The 21,481-nt window shown below is 22.0% G+C and overlaps 4 protein-coding genes across 10 annotated transcripts in view; 3 read left to right on the forward strand and 1 right to left on the reverse strand.

Annotated features, from left to right (window-relative positions):
* The window catches only part of LOC127290152 (uncharacterized), a 134,070-nt gene that overhangs the window by 110,425 nt on the left and 2,164 nt on the right, over positions 1 to 21,481 (reverse strand). Inside the window, exon 1 of one of the 5 annotated variants that reach the window (XR_007844268.1) lies at positions 20,279 to 20,307. The exons of 1 other annotated variant lie outside the window; for it this stretch is intronic. The gene's annotated coding sequence lies outside the window, so the exon portion shown is untranslated. Of the gene's footprint in view, positions 1 to 16,365; positions 16,395 to 16,454; positions 16,497 to 17,756; positions 17,786 to 20,278; positions 20,308 to 21,481 lie in introns of those variants that run through there. 3 more of the 5 variants (XR_007844267.1, XR_007844265.1, XR_007844266.1) reach the window with 3 other exon arrangements.
* On the forward strand, positions 69 to 14,065 carry LOC127290040 (uncharacterized). The gene is made up of 10 exons (XM_051318412.1): positions 69 to 281; positions 705 to 835; positions 1,044 to 1,249; positions 2,207 to 2,392; positions 2,727 to 2,994; positions 5,699 to 5,834; positions 6,118 to 6,248; positions 6,475 to 6,680; positions 12,597 to 12,782; positions 13,047 to 14,065. The coding sequence occupies exons 1-10, from the start codon at positions 158 to 160 to the stop codon at positions 13,321 to 13,323; spliced, it is 1,851 nt and encodes a 616-aa protein (XP_051174369.1). The 5' UTR covers positions 69 to 157; the 3' UTR covers positions 13,324 to 14,065.
* LOC127290153 (acyl-CoA Delta-9 desaturase-like) lies at positions 14,395 to 17,475 on the forward strand. The gene is made up of 5 exons (XM_051318557.1): positions 14,395 to 14,679; positions 14,772 to 14,902; positions 15,124 to 15,329; positions 15,644 to 15,829; positions 16,747 to 17,475. Exons 1-5 carry the CDS (start codon positions 14,550 to 14,552, stop codon positions 17,024 to 17,026), a joined length of 933 nt encoding a protein of 310 aa, XP_051174514.1. The 5' UTR covers positions 14,395 to 14,549; the 3' UTR covers positions 17,027 to 17,475.
* LOC127290155 (INO80 complex subunit C) lies at positions 18,694 to 21,162 on the forward strand. 3 transcript variants are annotated; one of them, XM_051318560.1, is made up of 2 exons: positions 18,694 to 18,785; positions 20,657 to 21,162. In XM_051318560.1, exon 2 carries the CDS (start codon positions 20,657 to 20,659, stop codon positions 21,032 to 21,034), a length of 378 nt encoding a protein of 125 aa, XP_051174517.1. In that variant the 5' UTR covers positions 18,694 to 18,785; the 3' UTR covers positions 21,035 to 21,162. The 3 variants fall into 3 exon arrangements, with proteins under 3 accessions (XP_051174517.1, XP_051174516.1, XP_051174515.1); XM_051318559.1 differs by lacking the exon at positions 18,694 to 18,785 and adding an exon at positions 19,403 to 19,640; XM_051318558.1 differs by lacking the exon at positions 18,694 to 18,785 and adding an exon at positions 19,405 to 19,621.

A 21,481-nucleotide genomic window follows, 5' to 3' on the forward strand; every position in this document is an offset into this window, starting at 1 on the left:
CAAATATCTGACTTTTAAATATTACACTGTAGATTTCTATATGGTAGAGAAAAGTTTTTTTTCAGTATTCCATAGATAGTCGTAAGGAACGATTCAAAAAAAAAAAAAAATTCAGTAAATCAAATCATTTTTTTACAAAAAAAAAAAAAAAATAATTATGTCAAATATAAATAAAAAATGGGATTTTAAACAAATTTTAATTATTATTATTGTTCACATTGTTGGTCTTTATGGAATGTTTACATTTCCGTATTTTAATAAAAAATTAACTTTCAGTTGGAGTAAGTAAAATTAAATACAAAAATAATTTTTAATAATAATAATAATAATAATAATAATAATAATAAATTATTGGATCTTAAAAAAATGGACCTTAAAAGCAAACGAATTATAGGTTATGTTTACGATAGTTTTACTTTGATTAAAAATTTTCTTTTTATTTATGTAAACTTAAAATCAATTTTTATTTAAATATTTTGAATGTAATGAAAAAAAAAATTTTTAAACATAACCTAAAATTTTTTGCTTCTAAGGTTCCTTTCTTCAGAGAGCGTTACAAATAAATTATACTATTATTATTAAATATTATTAAATGTTTTTCCTTCATAAAAAAATTCTTTTTTTAAAGAAATTATTTATTATTATTATTATTATTAATATTATTATATTTTTCCGTTAAAAAAAAAATTTGTTTTTTCTTAAAGTGATACTATGTTACACATTAACGGCACTTGGTGTAACAGGAGGTGCACACCGTTTATGGTCACACAATTCTTACAAAGCAAAGTGGCCTGTTCGATTGTTACTTGCAATTTTTTTCTACTCAAGTTGTCAGGTAAAAATTAATATTTTATTTTGTGTTTTATTTTAATTATACAACTAAAAAAAAAGACAATTAGAGAAAATTTTCTTTTCTTTAAACGATTTATAACCAAAAAAAAAAATTCAGTTTTTCCTACTGTAGGAATAATTTTATAATAACAATATTAATAATAATAATAATAATAACAATAATAATAATAATAATAATTTTTCTATAATAGTTCACGTTATTTAATTGGGTGAGATTTCATCGTGCTCATCATAAGTATACTGAAACTGATGCTGATCCAACAAATACAAAACGTGGATTTTTCTTTGCACATATAGGATGGTTAATGATGGAAAAACATCCGGAATGCATTGAAAAAATGCGAAAACTTGATATGACTGATATTAAAACGGACAAAATAATTTATTTCGGTGACAAGTAAGAAAAATAAATATATAATGCGCTCTTGAAAAAAGGGAAGAATTAAAATTATAGGTTATGTTTATGATAGTTTTACATTAATTAGTAAAAAAAAAAAGCTACCGATTAGTTAAAATGAAAATTAGTTTTTATTTTCTATAATCAAGAGAAAAAATTTGTATTTTCTTTTCCTATTTGTGTATTTTCAATTATAAACATAACCTCTAATTTTTTAATTAAGGGTACAAATATAATAAACATAACCTATAATTTTTTAATTAATGGTACAAATATAATAAACATAACCTATAATTTTTTTTTTTTAATTAAGTACCCAATGGGAAATTGCCAATGGTAACGATTGGGCCATTATAGGACCAATTATGATCCAATATTGGGCCAATGCTGCCAATATTGGGCCATTCCTTTTGCCAATGGTAAATTTCCCACTGGGCTTATTTATTTTTTTCAATTTAATATGAAAATTAAGTTATCAAAATTTAAATGAGACGCGCTTTAAAGAAAGAGGTCAAAAAAGTAAAAAAAAAAATTATAGGTTATGTTTATTATATCATTTCTATATCAGAATTAAAAAAATTATAGATTATGTTTATGATTGAAAATACACAAAGAGAATTATTACATAAGAAATAAAAATTGATTTTGTTTTTACATTGTTAAAAAAATAAATTGTTAATCAAATGGGTAAATCTATCATAAACATAACCTAAAAATTTTTTTTTGCTTCTTTGGGTCCTCTTTTTTAAAAACTTGTCGCAAATTTTAAACCAATCTTAAATATCATTTTTTCTATGTTGTTTAAAAAAAAAAAAAAAATTATGATAATTTCGAGAAAAAAATAGCTTATATTTGAGTTTTTAGAGAAATTATATAGGTTATGTCAATGAGAGTTCGCATAGTTTTTCATTTTAAAAAAGATTTTTTTTTTTGTAAAATATCATGTTTTTTTTTTAGATATTTCGGCTTTACAACATTAATATGCGCAGTTATTCTTCCATCAGTGGTACCAATAATTTTTTGGAATGAAACATTGTATTGGTCAATTATGAGTCAAGTTTTTATGCGTCTTTTATTAACTTCCCATTCAGCAGCAAGTGGAAATAGTTTCTTACATATGTGGGGAACTAAACCATACAATAGGTAAATTATTAATTAATTAAGAAATTAAATAATTCATCATTTAAATAATGAAATAAATAATTAATTAAATAAATTAATAATTAATTCTATAAATTAACAATTAATTAAATAAATTAATAATTAATTATATAAATTAACAATTAATTAAATATAAGTTATAAAACTCAAAAAAAAAATATTTTTCTTTTTAAATTTACCGCTATTATATCTATATATCTTTCATACGATAATTTCCTTAAATAATTTATGCAATTTCATACAAAGTTATGGAATCTAGGTAATAATCTACTTTTCATTATGCAAATATAATATATTGAGGATTTTTTTTTTCCAGAAACATAGATTCAATGAATAATAAAATAATCAACATATTTACACTTGGAGATGGATGGCACAATTATCATCATACATTTCCATGGGATTATAAATCAGCTGAATTTGGATTTTATCAAATAAATTTTATCACTTTTTTTATTGAATCATTTGCAAAAATTGGATGGACTTATGATCTTAAAGAAGCATCGAGTGAATTAATTAAAATGACTTGCGAAAGAAAAGGAGATGGCAGTCATCCATTGTGGAAAACTGAGATTCCTTATTGTTCTAATTAATGGATTTCATCTTTCCATTGTGGAAGTATCTTAAAACGACTTAATTTTGAAGGTTATGTTGCCTTATTTTCATTATAGAAATACCTTAAAACGACCTAAATTTGGAAATTATACTGCCTTCTTTTTATTGTAGAAGTACCTTAAAATCACTTAATTTTGGACGTTATGTTGCCTTATTTTCATTATAGAATTACCTTAAAACGACCTAAATTTGGAAATTATACTGCCTTCTTTTTATTGTAGAAGTACCTTAAAATCACTTAATTTTGGAGGTTATGTTGCCTTATTTCCATTATAGAAGTACCTTAAAACGAACTAAATTTGGATATTATACTGCCTTCTTTTTATTGTAGAAGTACCTTAAAATCACTTAATTTTGGAGGTTATGTTGCCTTATTTCCATTATAGAAGTACCTTAAAACGAATTAATTTTGGAGATTATGTTGCCTTATTTCCATTATAAAAGTACCTTAAAACGACCTTAATTTGGAGGTTATATTGCCTTCTTTTCATTGTAGAAGTACCTTTAAACGAACTAAATTTGGAGGTTATATTGCCTTCCTTTACATTGTGGGAATATCTTCAAATGAACCTAAATTTTTATTGTACCTTTTATCCATTGTGGAAGTACCCTAAAATAACCTATATTCTAAGACTATATATTTACTTCTTGACCTATATTTTGAGGTTATGTTCGCCTTTAAATAATTTCATTGTAGAATTACCCTAAAATAACAGTTGTCTACAAGGATTTTATTACATTATATTACGTTATATTGCAAATATAATATAATATAATATGTAAATTTGAATTTTTATAACTTCAAAATATGAATATATAAATATTTTATAAAATCTAGATTAATTTACAAATAAATATAATAGACAAAAAAAACATGTCTTCTTTTTTAGATAAATCCTACATTTCTTTTACATTAAACAATTTTTCTTTTGTTTTCTAAATTAAAAAAAAAAAACTATTTTAAAATTGATTTTACTTTCATTTATATATTATTAAGATATTATTTTTATATCACCTTATAATATTACAGGAATATTATATTGTAACATAAAGTTAATATTACATGTAATATTCAAGGGATATTCCTTGATAACATTACGTTTAATATTCCTTGTAACATTACATTTAATATTGAGGTAATATTCCATGTAATATTACATTTAATATTAACAAAATAATATGTTGACTCAAACTATTTAATATTACTCTAATATTATTGTCATAATATACTGTTAAATATTAACGAAAATAAATAACAACGACAATATCATGTGTCAATTAAATTCATTATAAAGTCAACTACATTCAATATGAATATCAACTACATTCATTATAAATGTCAACTATATTCGTTATTAATGTCAATTAAATTCATAATGATTGAAATATTATAATTTCTGGTTGTAGAATTAATTAACATTATACCGTCAAATATTATATTTAATATTAAAGTGTAATATTACCTCAATATTAAATGTAATATTACCATAATATCAAAATAATATTACAGTTAAATAAATTAGTCTGAAGGTAATATTATGGTAATATTAAGGTAATATTATGGTAATTTTTATGGTAATATTTTGGTAATATTATGGTAATATTATGGCAATATTATGGTAATATTATGGTAATATTTCATGTAATATTAAGGTAATATTATGGTAATATTTTGGTAATATTATGGTAATATTTCATGTAATATTAAGGTAATATTATGGTAATATTTCATGTAATATTAAGGTAATATTATGGTAATATTTTGGCAATATTATGGTAATATTATGGTAATATTATGGTAATATTATGGTAATATTTCATGTAATATTAAGGTAATATTATGGTAATATTATGGTAATATTATGGTAATATTATGGTAATATTATGGTAATATTATAGTAATGTTATGGTAATATTACATCTAATGTTACTTTAATATTACCTCAATATTACATTGAATATTATCTTAATATTACATTGAATATTATATTAATATTACACAGAATATTATCTTAATATTACACAGAATATTATCTTAATATTTCCTTTAAAATATTCTTTGAATATTACATATGTAATATTTCCTTAACATTACCTTAAAATATTATTTAAATATTACTTGTAATATTACCTTAAAATTATCAAATAATATTGAATGTAATATTACATAAAATATTACCTTAATATAATACCTTAAACTATTAATCATATTAAACATACTAAATAAGAAGTAGTGTTTATTGCAAAACGTAATCTCCCCTACCTCAAAAAAATTTGCTATGGGGCCATCCATAAATAATGTTGAACTATTTTTCACCATTTTCGACTCCCCCTCCCCTCCCCCACGTTACACCTTTTGCATACATTAGCACCATTTTTTCTATTGAATGTTGTAAATTCTTGACCCCCCCCCTCCCCTTCAAGCGCAACGTAATTTATGGATGGCCCCTAAATACTAATTGTAAGTCAAATACCTGACTATTTATAAATATACATTCGTAGATTTCAGTATTCCATTGATAGTCGTAGCAAACGATTACAAAAAAAAAAAAAAAAAAAATAATTCAATAATCCAAAAAAAAACAAAATTATTGAAAAACAATTTTTTTTAAACTTTTTTTTTTGATAATAAAACAAAATTTTCTTATTTAAAAAAAAAAAAAATAAATAAAAATAAAAAAGATAATAATTATGAGAATTAAAAATTTGATTTTTAAAAGGATTTTAATTATTTTGTTATTACATATTATTGGTATTTATGGAATTTTTACTTTTCCATATTTTAATAAAAAATTGACTTTTGGTTGGCGTGAGTAAAATTAATTTTGAAAAAAAAAATAAATAAATTTTTAATAATAATTATAATAATTTTTTTGATCAATAATAAATCTATTTAAAAAAAACAAACATTTAATGCAAATTTTCAATTTATTTAGGAAAATTTGTTAATTCTTTACTTTATTGTTGTAATTTTCAAAAAAAATTGTTTTTTAACTTTGTTTTATATTTTTTATTCATTATTATTTTTATTATTATTATTATTATTATTATATATATATATATATTTTTTTTTTTTTGGTTTTTTCTTAAAGTCATAGTATGTTACATATTAACGGCACTTGGAATAACAGGAGGTGCACACCGTTTATGGTCACACAATTCTTACAAAGCAAAGTGGCCTGTTCGATTGTTACTTGCAATTTTTTTCTACTCAAGTCTTGAGGTAAAAATTAATATTTTATATTGTGTGTTATTTAAATTATACAACCAAAAAAAAAGACAATTAGAGAAAATTTTCTTTTCTTTAAGCGATTTATAACAAAAAAAAAAAAAATTCATTTTTTCCTACTGTAGGAATAATTTTATAATAACAATATTAATAATAATAATAATAATAATAATAATAATAACAATAATAATTATTATTATTATTTTTTTTTCTGTAATAGTTCACGTTATTTAATTGGGTGAGATTTCATCGTGTTCATCATAAGTATACAGACACAGATGCTGATCCTACAAATACGAAACGTGGATTTTTCTTTGCACATATAGGATGGTTAATGATGAAAATACATCCGGAATGTATTAAAAAAATGCAAGAACTTGATATGAGTGATATTAAAGCGGACAAAATAATTTATTTCGGTGACAAGTAAGAAAAATAAAAATACAATGCGCTCTTGAAGAAATAGGGGGGGGGGGGAGAGAGAAGGCCTAGAAGCAAAAAATTATAGGTTATATTTTTATGATAGTTTTATCCTATTATTTTAAAGTTGAAAATTTAATTAAAATAAAAATTAGTTTTTATTTTCAATGTATATATAGATAAAGAGCAAATTTTTATCTTTATTATTTATTTATATATATATATATATATATATATATATTCCTATATTACAAAAAGATATCGCCGCCGCCCCCTCCGCCACGGCTGTTTCAAGAATTCTTGACCTAAGAGGGGGGAGTTCCCCCTCCTAAATTTTGAGGTTATGTTCGTTTCAAGGCTCTGAATATAGCCGCAAGTCCCCTCCCCTCCCCCGCCAGAAATGACCTAAATTTTGAGGTTATGTTCGTTTCAAGGCTCTGAATATAGCCGCAAGTCCCCCCTCCCTCCTCTCATTTCCCCTCCTCCGCCAAAAATTGACCTAAATTTTGAGGTTATGTTTGTTTTAAGACCCTAATAAAGCAATAAGTCCTTCCCCCTTTCCTCATCTCTCTCTTTATTTCCTGCCAAAAATGACATAAATTTTATGGTTATGTAAATTTCAAGACTTTCAATATAGCCAAAAATGACTTGAATTTAAAGGTTATGTTCGTTTCAAGACTTTTTAATAATTTATTGGTTGTTAGGCAATTTCATCATAAACGTAACCTATAATTTTTTAATTAAAAAAACAAAAAAACCTATCATAAACCTAACCTATATTTTTTTCATCTATAATTTTTTGTTTCTTAGGCCCATTTTTTTTTTTTTTTTTTTTTTTTTTGACGAATATCTCAAAATAAACTTTTGTAACTTTATTTTAATAGTAAAATAATAAAATAAACAGTTAAGACTAAAAAATTATAGGTTATGTTTATGATATAGTTTCTAGTTTCTCATTTAATAAAAAAGAAAACTATTACTTTCTTTGTAAAATTTTTGGTTTCTTTTTTTTAGATATTATGGCTTAACATCATTAATATGCGCAATTATTCTTCCATCAGTGGTACCAATAATTTTTTGGAATGAAACATTGTATTGGTCAATTATGAGTCAAGTTTTTATGCGTCTTTTATTAGTAACCCATGTAGCAGGAACTTCAAATAGTATCTTACATATGTGGGGAACTCAACCATACAATAGGTTAAATATTAATTAATTATTTTAATATTTTTTAAAAAAATTTTATAAAAATAATATATTAATATATTAAAAATTTTAATTTTTCATTTATTATAGTGAATTGACTTTTTTTCTAATTTGCAACCATTATATATATATATATATATATATATATATATATATAATATATCTTGGATAATTTAAACAAATTCATATAATGTTAGAATCTAGATAATAATTTACTTTACATTATGTAAATATATTGGAATTCTTCTATTCTTTTTCAGAAACATAGGTCCAACAAATAATAAAATAATCAACATATTTGCACTTGGTGAAGGATGGCACAATTATCATCATACATTTCCATGGGATTATAAATCAGCTGAATTTGGATTTTATCAAATAAATTTTCTTACTTTTTTTATTGAATCATTTGCAAAAATTGGATGGACTTATGATCTTAAAGAAGCATCGAGTGAATTAATTAAAATGACTTGCGAAAGAAAAGGAGATGGCAGTCATCCATTGTGGAAAACTGAGACTCCTTATTGTTCGAATTAATGGATTTCATCTTTCCATTGTGGAAGTATCTTAAAACGACTTAATTTTGAAGGTTATGTTGCCTTATTTTCATTATAGAAATACCTTAAAACGAACTAAATTTGGAAATTATACTGCCTTCTTTTTATTGTAGAAGTACCTTAAAATCACTTAATTTTGGAGGTTATGTTGCCTTATTTCCATTATAGAAGTACCTTAAAACGAACTAAATTTGGAAATTATACTGCCTTCTTTTTATTGTAGAAGTACCTTAAAATCACTTAATTTTGGAGGTTATGTTGCCTTATTTCCATTATAGAAGTACCTTAAAACGAACTAAATTTGGATATTATACTGCCTTCTTTTTATTGTAGAAGTACCTTAAAATCACATAATTTTGGAGGTTATGTTGCCTTATTTCCATTATAGAAATACCTTAAAACGAATTAATTTTGGAGATTATGTTGCCTTATTTCCATTATAAAAGTACCTTAAAACGACCTTAATTTGGAGGTTATATTGCCTTCTTTTCATTGTAGAAGTACCTTAAAACGAACTAAATTTGGAGGTTATATTGCCTTTCTTTCCATTGTGGAAGTACCTTAACCTTCTATCTTAAAAAACGAAACTAAATTTTTAGCATATTGTACCCTCTTTTCATTGTCGAAACACCATTAAACGAACTAAATTTGGTGGTTATGTTTCCTTCTTTATATTGTGGAAATAACTTAAAACAAACTTAAATTTTTATTGTGGCTTTTATCCATTGTGGAAATATCCTAAAATGACCTATATTTAGTTGTTACTTTTCCTTCTTTACATTGTGGAAATACCTTTAAAAGACCTAAATTTGGAGGTTATGTTGCCTTCCTTTACATTGTGATAATATCTTCAAATGAACCTAAATTTTTATTGTACCTTTTATCCATTGTGGAAGTACCCTAAAATGACCTATATTCTAAGACTGTATATTTACTTCTTGACCTATATTTTAAGGTTATGTTCGCCTTTAAATAATTTCTTTGTAGAATTACCCTAAAAAACAGTTGTCTACAAGGATTTTATTACATTATATTACGTTATATTGCAAATATAATATAATATAATATGTAAATATGAATTTTTATAACTTCAAAATATGAATATATAAATATTTTATAAAATCTAGATTAATTTACAAATAAATATAATAGACAAAAAAAACATGTCTTCTTTTTTAGAAAAATCCTACATTTCTTTTACATTAAACAATTTTTCTTTTGTTTTCTAAATTAAAAAAAAAAACTATTTTAAAAATTTATTTTACTTTCATTTATATATTATTAAGATATTATTTTTATATCACCTTATAATATTACAGGAATATTATATTGTAACATAAAGTTAATATTACATGTAATATTCAAGGGATATTCCTTGATAACATTACGTTTAATATTCCTTGTAACATTACATTTAATATTGAGGTAATATTCCATGTAATATTACATTTAATATTAACAAAATAATATTTTGACTCAAACTATTTAATATTACTCTAATATTATTGTCATAATATACTGTTAAATATTAACGAAAATAAATAACAACGACAATATCATGTGTCAATTAAATTCATTATAAAGTCAACTACATTCAATATGAATATCAACTACATTCATTATAAATGTCAACTATATTCGTTATTAATGTCAATTAAATTCATAATGATTGAAATATTATAATTTCTGGTTGTAGAATTAATTAACATTACCGTCAAATATTATATTTAATATTAAAGTGTAATATTACCTCAATAATAAATGTAATATTACCATAGTATCAAAATAATATTACAGTTAAATAAATTAGTCTGAAGGTAATATTATGGTAATATTAAGGTAATATTATGGTAATTTTTATGGTAATATTTTGGTAATATTATGGTAATATTATGGCAATATTATGGTAATATTATGGTAATATTTCATATAATATTAAGGTAATATTATGGTAATATTTTGGTAATATTATGGTAATATTTCATGTAATATTAAGGTAATATTATGGTAATATTTTGGCAATATTATGGTAATATTATGGTAATATTATGGTAATATTATGGTAATATTACATGTAATGTTACTTTAATATTATCTTAATGTTATTTTAAAATATTATCTTAATATTACACAGATTATTATCTTAATATTTCCTTTAAAATATTCTTTGAATATTACATATGTAATATTTCCTTAACATTACTTTAAAATATTATTTAAATATTACTTGTAATATTACCTTAAAATTATCGTATAATATTAAATGTAATATTACATAAAATATTACCTTAATATATAATACCTTAAACTATTAATCATAATAAACATACTAAATAAGAAGTAGTTTTTATTGTAAAACGTAATCGTCCCTACTTAAAAAAATTTGCTATATACTAAGTCAAATACCTGAATATTTAAATATACATTCGTAGATTTCAGTATTCCATTGATAGTCGTAGCAAACGATTACAAAAAAAAAAAAAAAATAATTCAATAATCCCAAAAAAAAATATTGAAACAAAATTTTTTTATTCAACTTTTTTTTTGATAATAAAAAAAAATTTTCTTATTTAAAAAAAAAAATAAAATAAAATAAAATAAAAATAAAAAAGATAATAATTATGAGAATTAAAAATTTGATTTTTAAAAGGATTTTAATTTTTTTGTTATTACATATTATTGGTATTTATGGAATTTTTACTTTTCCATACTTTAATAAAAAATTGACCTTTGGTTGTCGTGAGTAGAATTAGTTTTGAAAAAAAAATAAATTTTTAATAATAATTATAATAATTTTTTTGATCAATAATAAATATATTAAAAAAAAAAACATTTAGTGCAAATTTTCAATTTATTTAGGAAAATTTGTTTATTATTTACTTTATTGTTGTAATTTAAAAAAAAAAAATTTTTTAACTTTGTTTTATATTTTTTATTCATTATTATTTTTATTATTATTATTATTATTATTATATATATATTTTTTTGGGGGGGTGTTTTTTCTTAAAGTGATACTATACTACACATTCACGATACTTGGAATAACAGGAGGTGCACACCGTTTATGGTCACACAATTCTTACAAAGCAAAATGGCCTGTTCGATTGTTACTTGCAATTTTTTTCTACTCAAGTCTTGAGGTAAAAATTAATATTTTATATTGTGTGTTATTTAAATTATACAACCCAAAAAAAAGACAATTAGAGAAAATTTTCTTTTCTTTAAGCGATTTATAATCAAAAAAAAAAAAATTCAGTTTTTCCTATTGTAGGAATAATTTTATAATAACAATATTAATAATAATAATAATAATAATAATAATAATAATAATAACAATAATAATAATAATAATTATTATTATTATTATTATTTTTCTATAATAGTTCACGATATTTAATTGGGTGAGATTGCATCGTCTTCATCATAAATATTCAGAAACAGATGCTGATCCTACAAATACGAAACGTGGATTATTCTTTGCATATATAGGATGGTTAATGATGAAAACACATCCGGAATGTATTAAAAAAATGCAAGAACTTGATATGAGTGATATTAAAGCGGACAAAATAATTTATTTTGGTGACAAGTAAGAAAAATAGAAATATAATGCGCTCTTAAAGAAACAGGGGGGGGGGGAGAAGGCCTAGAAGCAAAAAATTATAGGTTATATTTTTATGATAGTTTTATCCTATTATTTTAAAGTTGAAAATTTAATTAAAATAAAAATTAGTTTTTATTTTCAATGTATATTGTATATATATAAAAAGTTAAAAATTTGCTCTTCATTAATTTTTAATCATAAACGTAACCTATAATTTTTTAATTAAAAAATGAAAAAAAAAACTATCATAAACCTAACCTATATTTTTTTCATCTTTTTTTGTTTCTTAGGCCTATTTTTTTTTTTTTTTTTTTTTTTTTTTTTTTTTTTTTTTTTTTTTTTTTTTGACGAATCTCACAAAGTAAACTTTTGTAACTTTATTTTAATAGTACATTAATAAAATAAATAGTTAAGAATAAAAAATTATAGATTATGTTTATGATAATACTTATTAAAAAATTATAGGTTATGTTTATGATATAGTTTGTAGTTTTTCATTTAATAAAAAAGAAAACTATTACTTTCTTTGTAAAATTTTTGGTTTCTTTTTTTTAGATATTATGGCTTAACATCATTAATATGCGCAATTATTCTTCCATCAGTGGTACCAATAATTTTTTGGAATGAAACATTGTATTGGTCAATTATGAGTCAAGTTTTTATGCGTCTTTTATTAGTAACCCATGTAGCAGGAATTTCAAATAGCTTCTTACATATGTGGGGCACTCAACCATACAATAGGTTAAATATTAATTAATTATTTTAATATTTTTTAAAAAAAATTTTATAAAAATAATATATTAATATATTAAAAATTTTAATTTTTCATTTATTATAGTGAATTGATTTTTTTTCTAATTTGCAACCATTATATATATATATATAGGTATATATATAATATATCTTGGATAATTTATACAAATTCATACAATGTTAGAATGTAGATAGTAATTTACTTTACATTATGTAAATATAGTGGAATTCTTCTATTTTTTTTTTTTGCAGAAACATAGGCCCAAGAAATAATAGAATAATCAACATATTTACACTTGGAGATGGATGGCACAATTATCATCATACATTTCCATGGGATTATAAATCAGCTGAATATGGACTTCATCAAATGAATTTTCTCACTTTTTTTATAGAATCATTTGCAAAAATTGGATGGACTTATGATCTTAAAGAAGCATCGAGTGAATTAATTAAAATGACTTGCAAAAGAAAAGGTGATGGCAGTCATCCATTGTGGAAAACTGAGATTCCTTATTGTTCTAATTAATGGATTTCATCTTTCCATTGTGGAAGTACCTTAAAACGAACTAAATTTAGAGGTTATATTGCCTTTTTTCCATTGTAGATGTACGACCTAAATTTTTAAATTATTGTGCCCTTGTTCCTTTTTGAAAATACCCTAATATGATCTAAATTAGGAAGTTACATTATATTACCTTCTTCAAATTGTGGAAGTACCTTAAAAAACAAAACTCAATTTTTAGAATATTGTGACCTCTTTTCATTGTGGAAATACCCTAATATGAGATAAATTTGGATGTTACTTTGCCTTCTTTACATTGTGGAAATACCTTTAAAAGACCTAAATTTGGAGGTTATATTGCCTTTCTTTCCATTGTGGAAGTACCTTAACCTTCCATCTTAAAAAACGAAATTAAATTTTTAGAATATTGTGCCCTCTTTTCATTGTGGAAACACCTTTAAACAAACTAAATTTGGTGGTTATGTTTTCTTCTTTATATTGTGGAAATACCTTAAAACAAACCTAAATTTTTATTGTGGCTTTTATCCATTGTGGAAATACCCTAAAATGACCTATATTCTAAGACTATATTAACTTCTTGACCTATATTTTGTGGTTATGTTCGCCTTTAAATAATTTCATTGTAGAATTACCCTAAATAACAGTTGTCTACAAAGATTTTTTTTATATTATATATTATAATATTATATGTAAATATGAACTTATAACTTCAAAATATTAATATATTTAAATAATTTATAAAATCAAAATTAATTTATAAATAAATATAAATGACAAAAAGAAAAAAGTCTTTTTAAAAAAAAAATTCTACATTTCTTTTATATTAAACAATTTTCTCTTTTGTTTCCTAAATGGATAAAAAAAAAAAAGAAAACTATTTAAAAATTTTAATTTCACCAAAAAATTAGAATTGGAAATAATTTAATTTATATATATAGCCAATTAAAAAGATAAAAAAATATTTAAAATTAAAATTAAAAAATATATGCAATACGACAATGATAAAGTTTAATTATCAAAAAAAAAAAAAAAAAAGTGAAATTTAAATACTAATGATATTGAACAAAAAAAAGGAAACTGAAGTGCAATTATATCAGGCTATTGAACGTTTCATTCTTTTTTAAACAAAATTTTAACAAAGTTATAAATTATTTTCAAAACAATAAAAATTTTATAAATTTAAAAAAATATATAGATAATTAATTTTTTTAAAAAAAATTAAAAGTGAAATGTTTGCCTCCAAAAAAATGGAAAAATTAATTTTTACCGATACTGCAATTATTTTATTATTTCACCTAATTAGTCTTTATGCAACGTTTACTTTTCCATATTACAATAAAAAAGCAACTTTTGCATGGTGTAAGTGGAAAAAAAAAGAAATTTTGTAATATTTTTTTTTTCAAAATTTACCAAAAAAAAAAAAGTAATAATTTTTTTTTTGTTAATTAAAGTGATAATTGGTTACTTATTAACGGCACTTGGAATAACAGGAGGTGCACATCGTTTATGGTCACATTCGTCTTATAAAGCAAAATGGCCTGTTCGATTGTTACTTGCAATTTTTTTCTACTCCAGTGCTCAGGTATATGAAAATTTATAGGTTATGTTTATAATCATTTTATATACTTTGATTTTCAATCATAAACATAACCTATACATTTTTAAGCCATATGTAAGATACATATTTGCTACTTAAGCTACTATTTTTCGATTTATTTTCAATCATAAACATAACCTATAATTTTTTGCTTTTCAAGCCCCTTTCTTAAAAGCGAATTAAATTTAAAAAAACAAATTTTACAGTTTCCATTATACAATTGGGTGAGACATCATCGTGTTCATCATAAATATGCAGACACTAATGCCGATCCAACAAATGTAAAACGTGGATTTTTTTTCGCACACATTGGTTGGATGATGTTGGAAACACATCCCGAATGTGTTAAACGAATGAAAGAAATTAATATGAATGATATTGAGGCAGATCCAATTGCAAGATTTGGTGACAGGTTTATATTAATATAAAATTTTTTTTTTATAAAAGTTAACCTAAAAAACGAAACTATAACGTTGCGCCTGCGTAAATCCAAAATAGGTCACACCTATATGGGTCTGCGCAGGCGCACTACTATCGGTATTACGCAAAACTTAACATTGAAAATTAATTTATATTATATAATTAATAATTAAATTTATGTAACTAATTAATTTTATAATTAATTATTAATTAATAATTATTAATAATAATTAATAATTTAAAAATAATTTATTAATAATAAATAATTTTATTATTTAAATATTATGTTTTTTTTTTAAAATATAGATATTATCCATTGACGTTATTAATTTGCGCTGTCATTCTTCCATCAATAGTGCCAGTCATGTTTTGGAATGAAACCTGGTATTGGTCAATAATGAGTCAAGTTTTTATTCGTATTTTAATAAATGGTCATGTAACTGCTAGTGGAAGTAGCCTCTTACACATGTGGGGCTCAAAACCTTACAACAGGTGATTTTAAAAAAAAAATACGAATTTGGTCTCAAAAATTCAAAATGGCGTCCAAAAAAAATATCTTACGATTCCCAAGTAATAAAAAATAATTATTTTTTAAACGAATTTTCAATTTTTAAATAAAAATTTCACCGATTTTCTTTTTTATACAAATTTTTACATATAACAAAAATGTTAAACTATCGAATTTTAATTTAGTAGAATTTTTATTTTACAGTAAATTTCTTTAAATGATTTTTTATTTAAATGAATTTTAATTTAATAGAATTTTTTATTCAATTGAATTTTATGCGATTCGAATTTTTAAATAGACAAAAATTACAATTTACCGAATTTCAAATTTATCCTAAGTTTTAGTTATACAAATTTTGAATTAATAGAATTTTTAAGACGCCGAATTTTCATTTGTCCGAAATTAAAAATACCCGAATGAACAATCGACAAGAAAGATTTCGACATAATTTTTGAAAATTGACCAACTAGTATTGTTGTTTTAAAATGTTATTTATTATTCATCATTAATATAAAACAACCTGTTTTTTAAAAACCACTTCACTTTTTCTTATATCCTGTATTGTTTTTTTAAAATGTTATTTATTATTCATCATTAATATAAAACAACCTGTTTTTTAAAAACCACTTCACTTTTTCTTCTATCCTATTTCGTTCGTCCATATATGAAAATGAACGTAATTATTGTTTTTGGTTAATATTTTTTATTCATCATTAATATTAAACAAACTATTCGTCCATAGTCATATATCTTAAAACAAAAAGAAAAAAATTTTCTGAATTATTTAAAAATAACTAATTGTTTCAATTTGAAAATTCGTATATAAAAAAAATTATTTCTTATAAAATACTTTAAATTTAAGAAATTTTTTTTTTTTTTTTAAATTAAAATTTTGTTTTAGAAACATATTTCCGGCAAATAATAAAATAATGAATTTATTTACACTTGGAGATGGATTGCACAATTATCATCATACATTTCCATGGGATTATAAATCAGCTGAATTTGGATTTTATCAAATAAATTTTATCACTTTTTTTATTGAATCATTTGCAAAAATTGGATGGACTTATGATCTTAAAGAACCATCCAAGGAATTAATTAAAATGACTTGTGAAAAAAAAGGCGATGGCACTCATCCACTATGGATAACCAATATTCCTTATATTCTAAATAATTAAAATTATTTTTTTGTTATTTTTTACATTAATTGTATATAATAATAATATTAATATTAATTTTTTTTTAAAAAAATAAAATATAAGCAAATAACAAAGAATATAGAAATATGTATCATAAATATGAGGTGAAAAATATTTATGTTAATCATAAAAACGGTATTGTGAAAATGACCATCAGTTTGCATATATTTATGAAAAATCTAACTTCTGACCTTATTTATACAAATGAATGGAACATTACATAAAATGTGCTAAATATGTCTGATGGTCTTAGGCATAATTTTTTTTTTGTTGTTTTTTTTAAACACATTGAACTTTATATAGAATATTGTGGAAAAATTAATTTAAAAAAAAAGTAAATAAAGAAACAGAATAATTTCAAAAATTTTTTTAAATTATAGTGAAATGATTGTATCAAATAATAAAAAAAATTAAGAGAGATAAATTAATTTTTAATGGTAGCTTAAAAATTATAGGTTATGTTTATGATAGATTTACTCTACTAATAAAAATATAGGTTATGTTTATGATAGTTTTTTTAATTAAAAAAATTGTAGGTTATGTTTATGATTGATTCGCCTTAATAAAAAAAAAATTATAGGTTATGTTTATAATTGTTTTATTAAACAAACTATAGTTTATGTTTCTCTTTCAAAATACAGAAAGAGCAAACAATAAGTACTGTATTTTTAAAAATGTTATTTATTATTCATCATTAGTATAAAACAACCTGTTTTTTAAAAACCACTTCACTTTTTCTTATATCCTCTTTTGTGTCTATCCATATAGTCATATCAGAAAAACTAAAGTTCCATCATTCACTAGCCTAATTTAAATTTATAATATTTTTACTATAATCGAATTTAATTTGTTAAAAGTTCGAATTATCCGGAAATCAAATTTTTAGAAATTCCAATTATTAAAAGTACGAATTATCATGAAATTGGATTTTCAAAAAATTGGAAAAATCAAAAAATCGAATATTTAGAAAAAACGTTGTAGAAAAATTCGAATTAATTAAAAAATTAAATTAAATGTTTAAAATAAAATGTTAATGAATTGAATCATATTTACCAAAAAAAAAAAGCAAAATGCTATGATTTATTAAAATATTGTTGAATTTTACGCATATTTGTTTTAGAAGGGTGAGGGTGGCAAAAGGGGAAGGGGGGGGGGCCACGAAATATTTTCATGACGGGAGAGTAACGAAAATTCAATTTAACTTTCAAATCACGTGCCACTTTTCCCATTATTTCGATCCATTTCGCATTGACATCGACGACACAACGTTTGCACGCGTTCAAAATAAATTTATGTTAAATAATATATGCAATATTATCCATATGCATCAAATTGCCTCCACACCGCGGGTTATATATACATGCGGGCAAATAAATACTTTACATATTATTATTATTATTATTATTATTATTATAGTTATTATAATTATTATTTTTATTAAAATCATAATAATTATAATAATAATTATTATTTTTATTAATATTATTATTTTTTTTATTATTTTATTTATTATTAATTGAGTAATTATTACTTAATTTATTTTATTACTTAAAAAATTATTATTTTAAATGTTGACCTTGATTTTGTAAAATTCTCAGATAAAAAATCAAAGTCAGCTGGTAGTCTCGAATACATGATTGATCGGTATTGAAACAAACCGATAGTTAGTATGTAGTACCCCTAGACCACAGGCTGACTGATAGGAAATAGCAAATTGCGAAAGTTAATCGAAAGCAAGGTATATACAACGAGAAATATAGTTTGATTGCTTATATACATATATATATATACTGCAAAATTTCTTATCAGAAGAATTGCATCTCTTGAGCGCGATAAATTTTATATACATAACAAAAAATTGTATCATACATAAAAAAATTGTCAATTTATTATATCAATTTAATTAATTTAATCCAATATTATAAAAACAACAATAATTCTTTAAGTAGAAAAACTTTTGTTTAAAAACATTTTTTTTATATGAATAAATTTTTTTTTATTTATAAATATTAATTAATCATTTATTAATAAATAATAATAATAATAATAATAATAATAATATATACTAATCATTATAATACTAACAATAATAATGGGGCCCAATAATAATAATAAATAATAGTAATAAAAATAATAATAATACATAATAATCATAAAAATACCAGATAATATTAATAATTATTATGTATTATTATTAATTAATTAAATAATTAATTAATATTAAACAATTAATTTGAAAATAAAATTAAAATAAATGCAATGAAAAATCACTGAATAAAATGCAAAAGAACGGGGCCCGGAAAAACATTGTTACTTCAATGATATATTGCTTGAACCGAGCGACGAAAACGATCATTCTCGAATTTATACGAAACTAACCGAAGTGACCATTCGCTATTTAACGTCAAATTTTAACCTCTATTTTTGTTTATCATTTTCCACCTAGTTTTCTTCGAAATTAAATTAGAAAAAGAAAATTGTTCACGAGTTTATTATTAATTTAATTTCGTTTTATTTAATCAAATAAAAATTAATAATAAGTAATTGAAAAAATCGGATCAAACACAAACGAAGGTAGTACGATTTATAAACAGTGTGTATATATATATTTTTTTTTTGTCAACTCTATACGCATGCGTAATAAAATCGAATCACAACACTTGATTTTTGCCGTGAATTGGGAAATTCAAATTTTTTAAATTTAGTAATTAAAACTTTTAATTTTCATTAATAATTAAGGGACGCATGAATAAAATCTAAAAATAAATTATTAGAATTTTTATTTCATAGAATTTAATTTACTAGAATTTTATTCGACAAAATTTTATTCCATAGAATTTTTATTCTGCCGAATTTTCATTAAAGCGAATTTTATTTTTTCAAATTATTATTTTGCAAAATTTTCATTAAATTGATTTTCTATATTAAAAAATTTTTATATCACCAAAAATTCACATCATAGAATTTTTATTTTTCAAATTATCATTTGAGAGAATTTTTTTTTTTATACAAATTTTTACTCAACAAAATTTTTAGCTAGCGAATTTTTGTTACAGAAATTTTAATTCACCGAATTTTTTAATTGTGCAAAATTTTTATAAGACGCCGAATTTTCATTTGTCCGAAATTAAAATTGACCGAACAAACAATTACCAAAAAGATTTTGGCGCAATTTATAAAAATTGACCAATAAGTACTGTTATTTATTATTCATCATTAATATAAAACAACCTGTTTTTTAAAAACCACTTCACTTTTTCTTATATCCTCTTTCATTGGTCCACAGTCAAATCTTGGAACAAAAAAGAACAATATTATGCATATGTATAAAGAAAATGATTAAATTAAAAATTTTGTTATTTAAAAATTCGTATAAAAAAAAATTTTTTTCAAAATTTTTATTTAAAAATTGAACATTCGTGTAAAAAATAATTATTCATAATAAAAGATTTTAAAATAAAAATTCTAAATAATATTTAATTTAGATTTAAATAAAATTCTAATTCTAATATTAATAATAGTTAATAATTTTAACTAATATTAATTTTTTTTCGCATTTTGTTAATGAAAAAATATTTTAAAAAAATAAATTTCGTTTTTAATTTATAGATGGTAAATGAGGAAATTGTGGAAACAAATAAAAAGCCAATGCCAGTTTTTAAGGATCCAACATTTCAACAACGTTTTCGACCAACAAGTAGTTCGGGAAAGAAACGAATTTGGCGTTCATTGAAGCAAGTACTTGCACAAGAACGAGCACTACCATGGTCCAATGAAATAATACATTATAGTTCAATAAACGCACCGCCAAGTTTTAAACCGGCAAAAAAATATTCCGATATTTCGGGTTTATCAGCACGATACACAGATCCACAAACAAAATTATATTATGCAACAACTGAAGAATTTACCACAGTACGAAGTTTACCAATGGATATTACCGCTGGTTATTTAGCATTACGAGGTGCATCGAGTATTGTTGGTTAGATTTTTGTTTTAAAATTTTTATTTATATATACAATTAATAATAATATTATTATAAAAAATTTGTAAAAAAAAATTTTTTTTTCAATGTATTTTACTATTTAATGAATAAATTTTCAAATAAAAATAAATGGCATTTCATTTTTTAAAATAAAAAATCATATATTTTCAATAAATAAATAATTATACTTGAAATAGGTAAAAAAAAAAAAATTTATTTGATTCTAATTATCGGTTAATTGACTATTATCAAATAAATAATTATTTGTTTCATAATATATATATATATATATATATATATGTTTATTTGTATTAAATAATTATTTCTTTGTATAAAGTAAATATTTATAACCCATTATTTGAACCAAGTAAATTGTTTTTTCACTTTATTAAATTGTTTAAATTAAGAAACAAATTTTTCAATCTAAAATAAATTATGTTTTTTAAATT

The sequence above is a fragment of the Leptopilina boulardi genome, unplaced genomic scaffold (assembly GCF_019393585.1).
Source record: "Leptopilina boulardi isolate dan_hultmark-lab unplaced genomic scaffold, ZJU_Lbou_2.1 LbouV2_55, whole genome shotgun sequence".
Lineage (NCBI taxonomy): Eukaryota > Metazoa > Arthropoda > Insecta > Hymenoptera > Figitidae > Leptopilina > Leptopilina boulardi.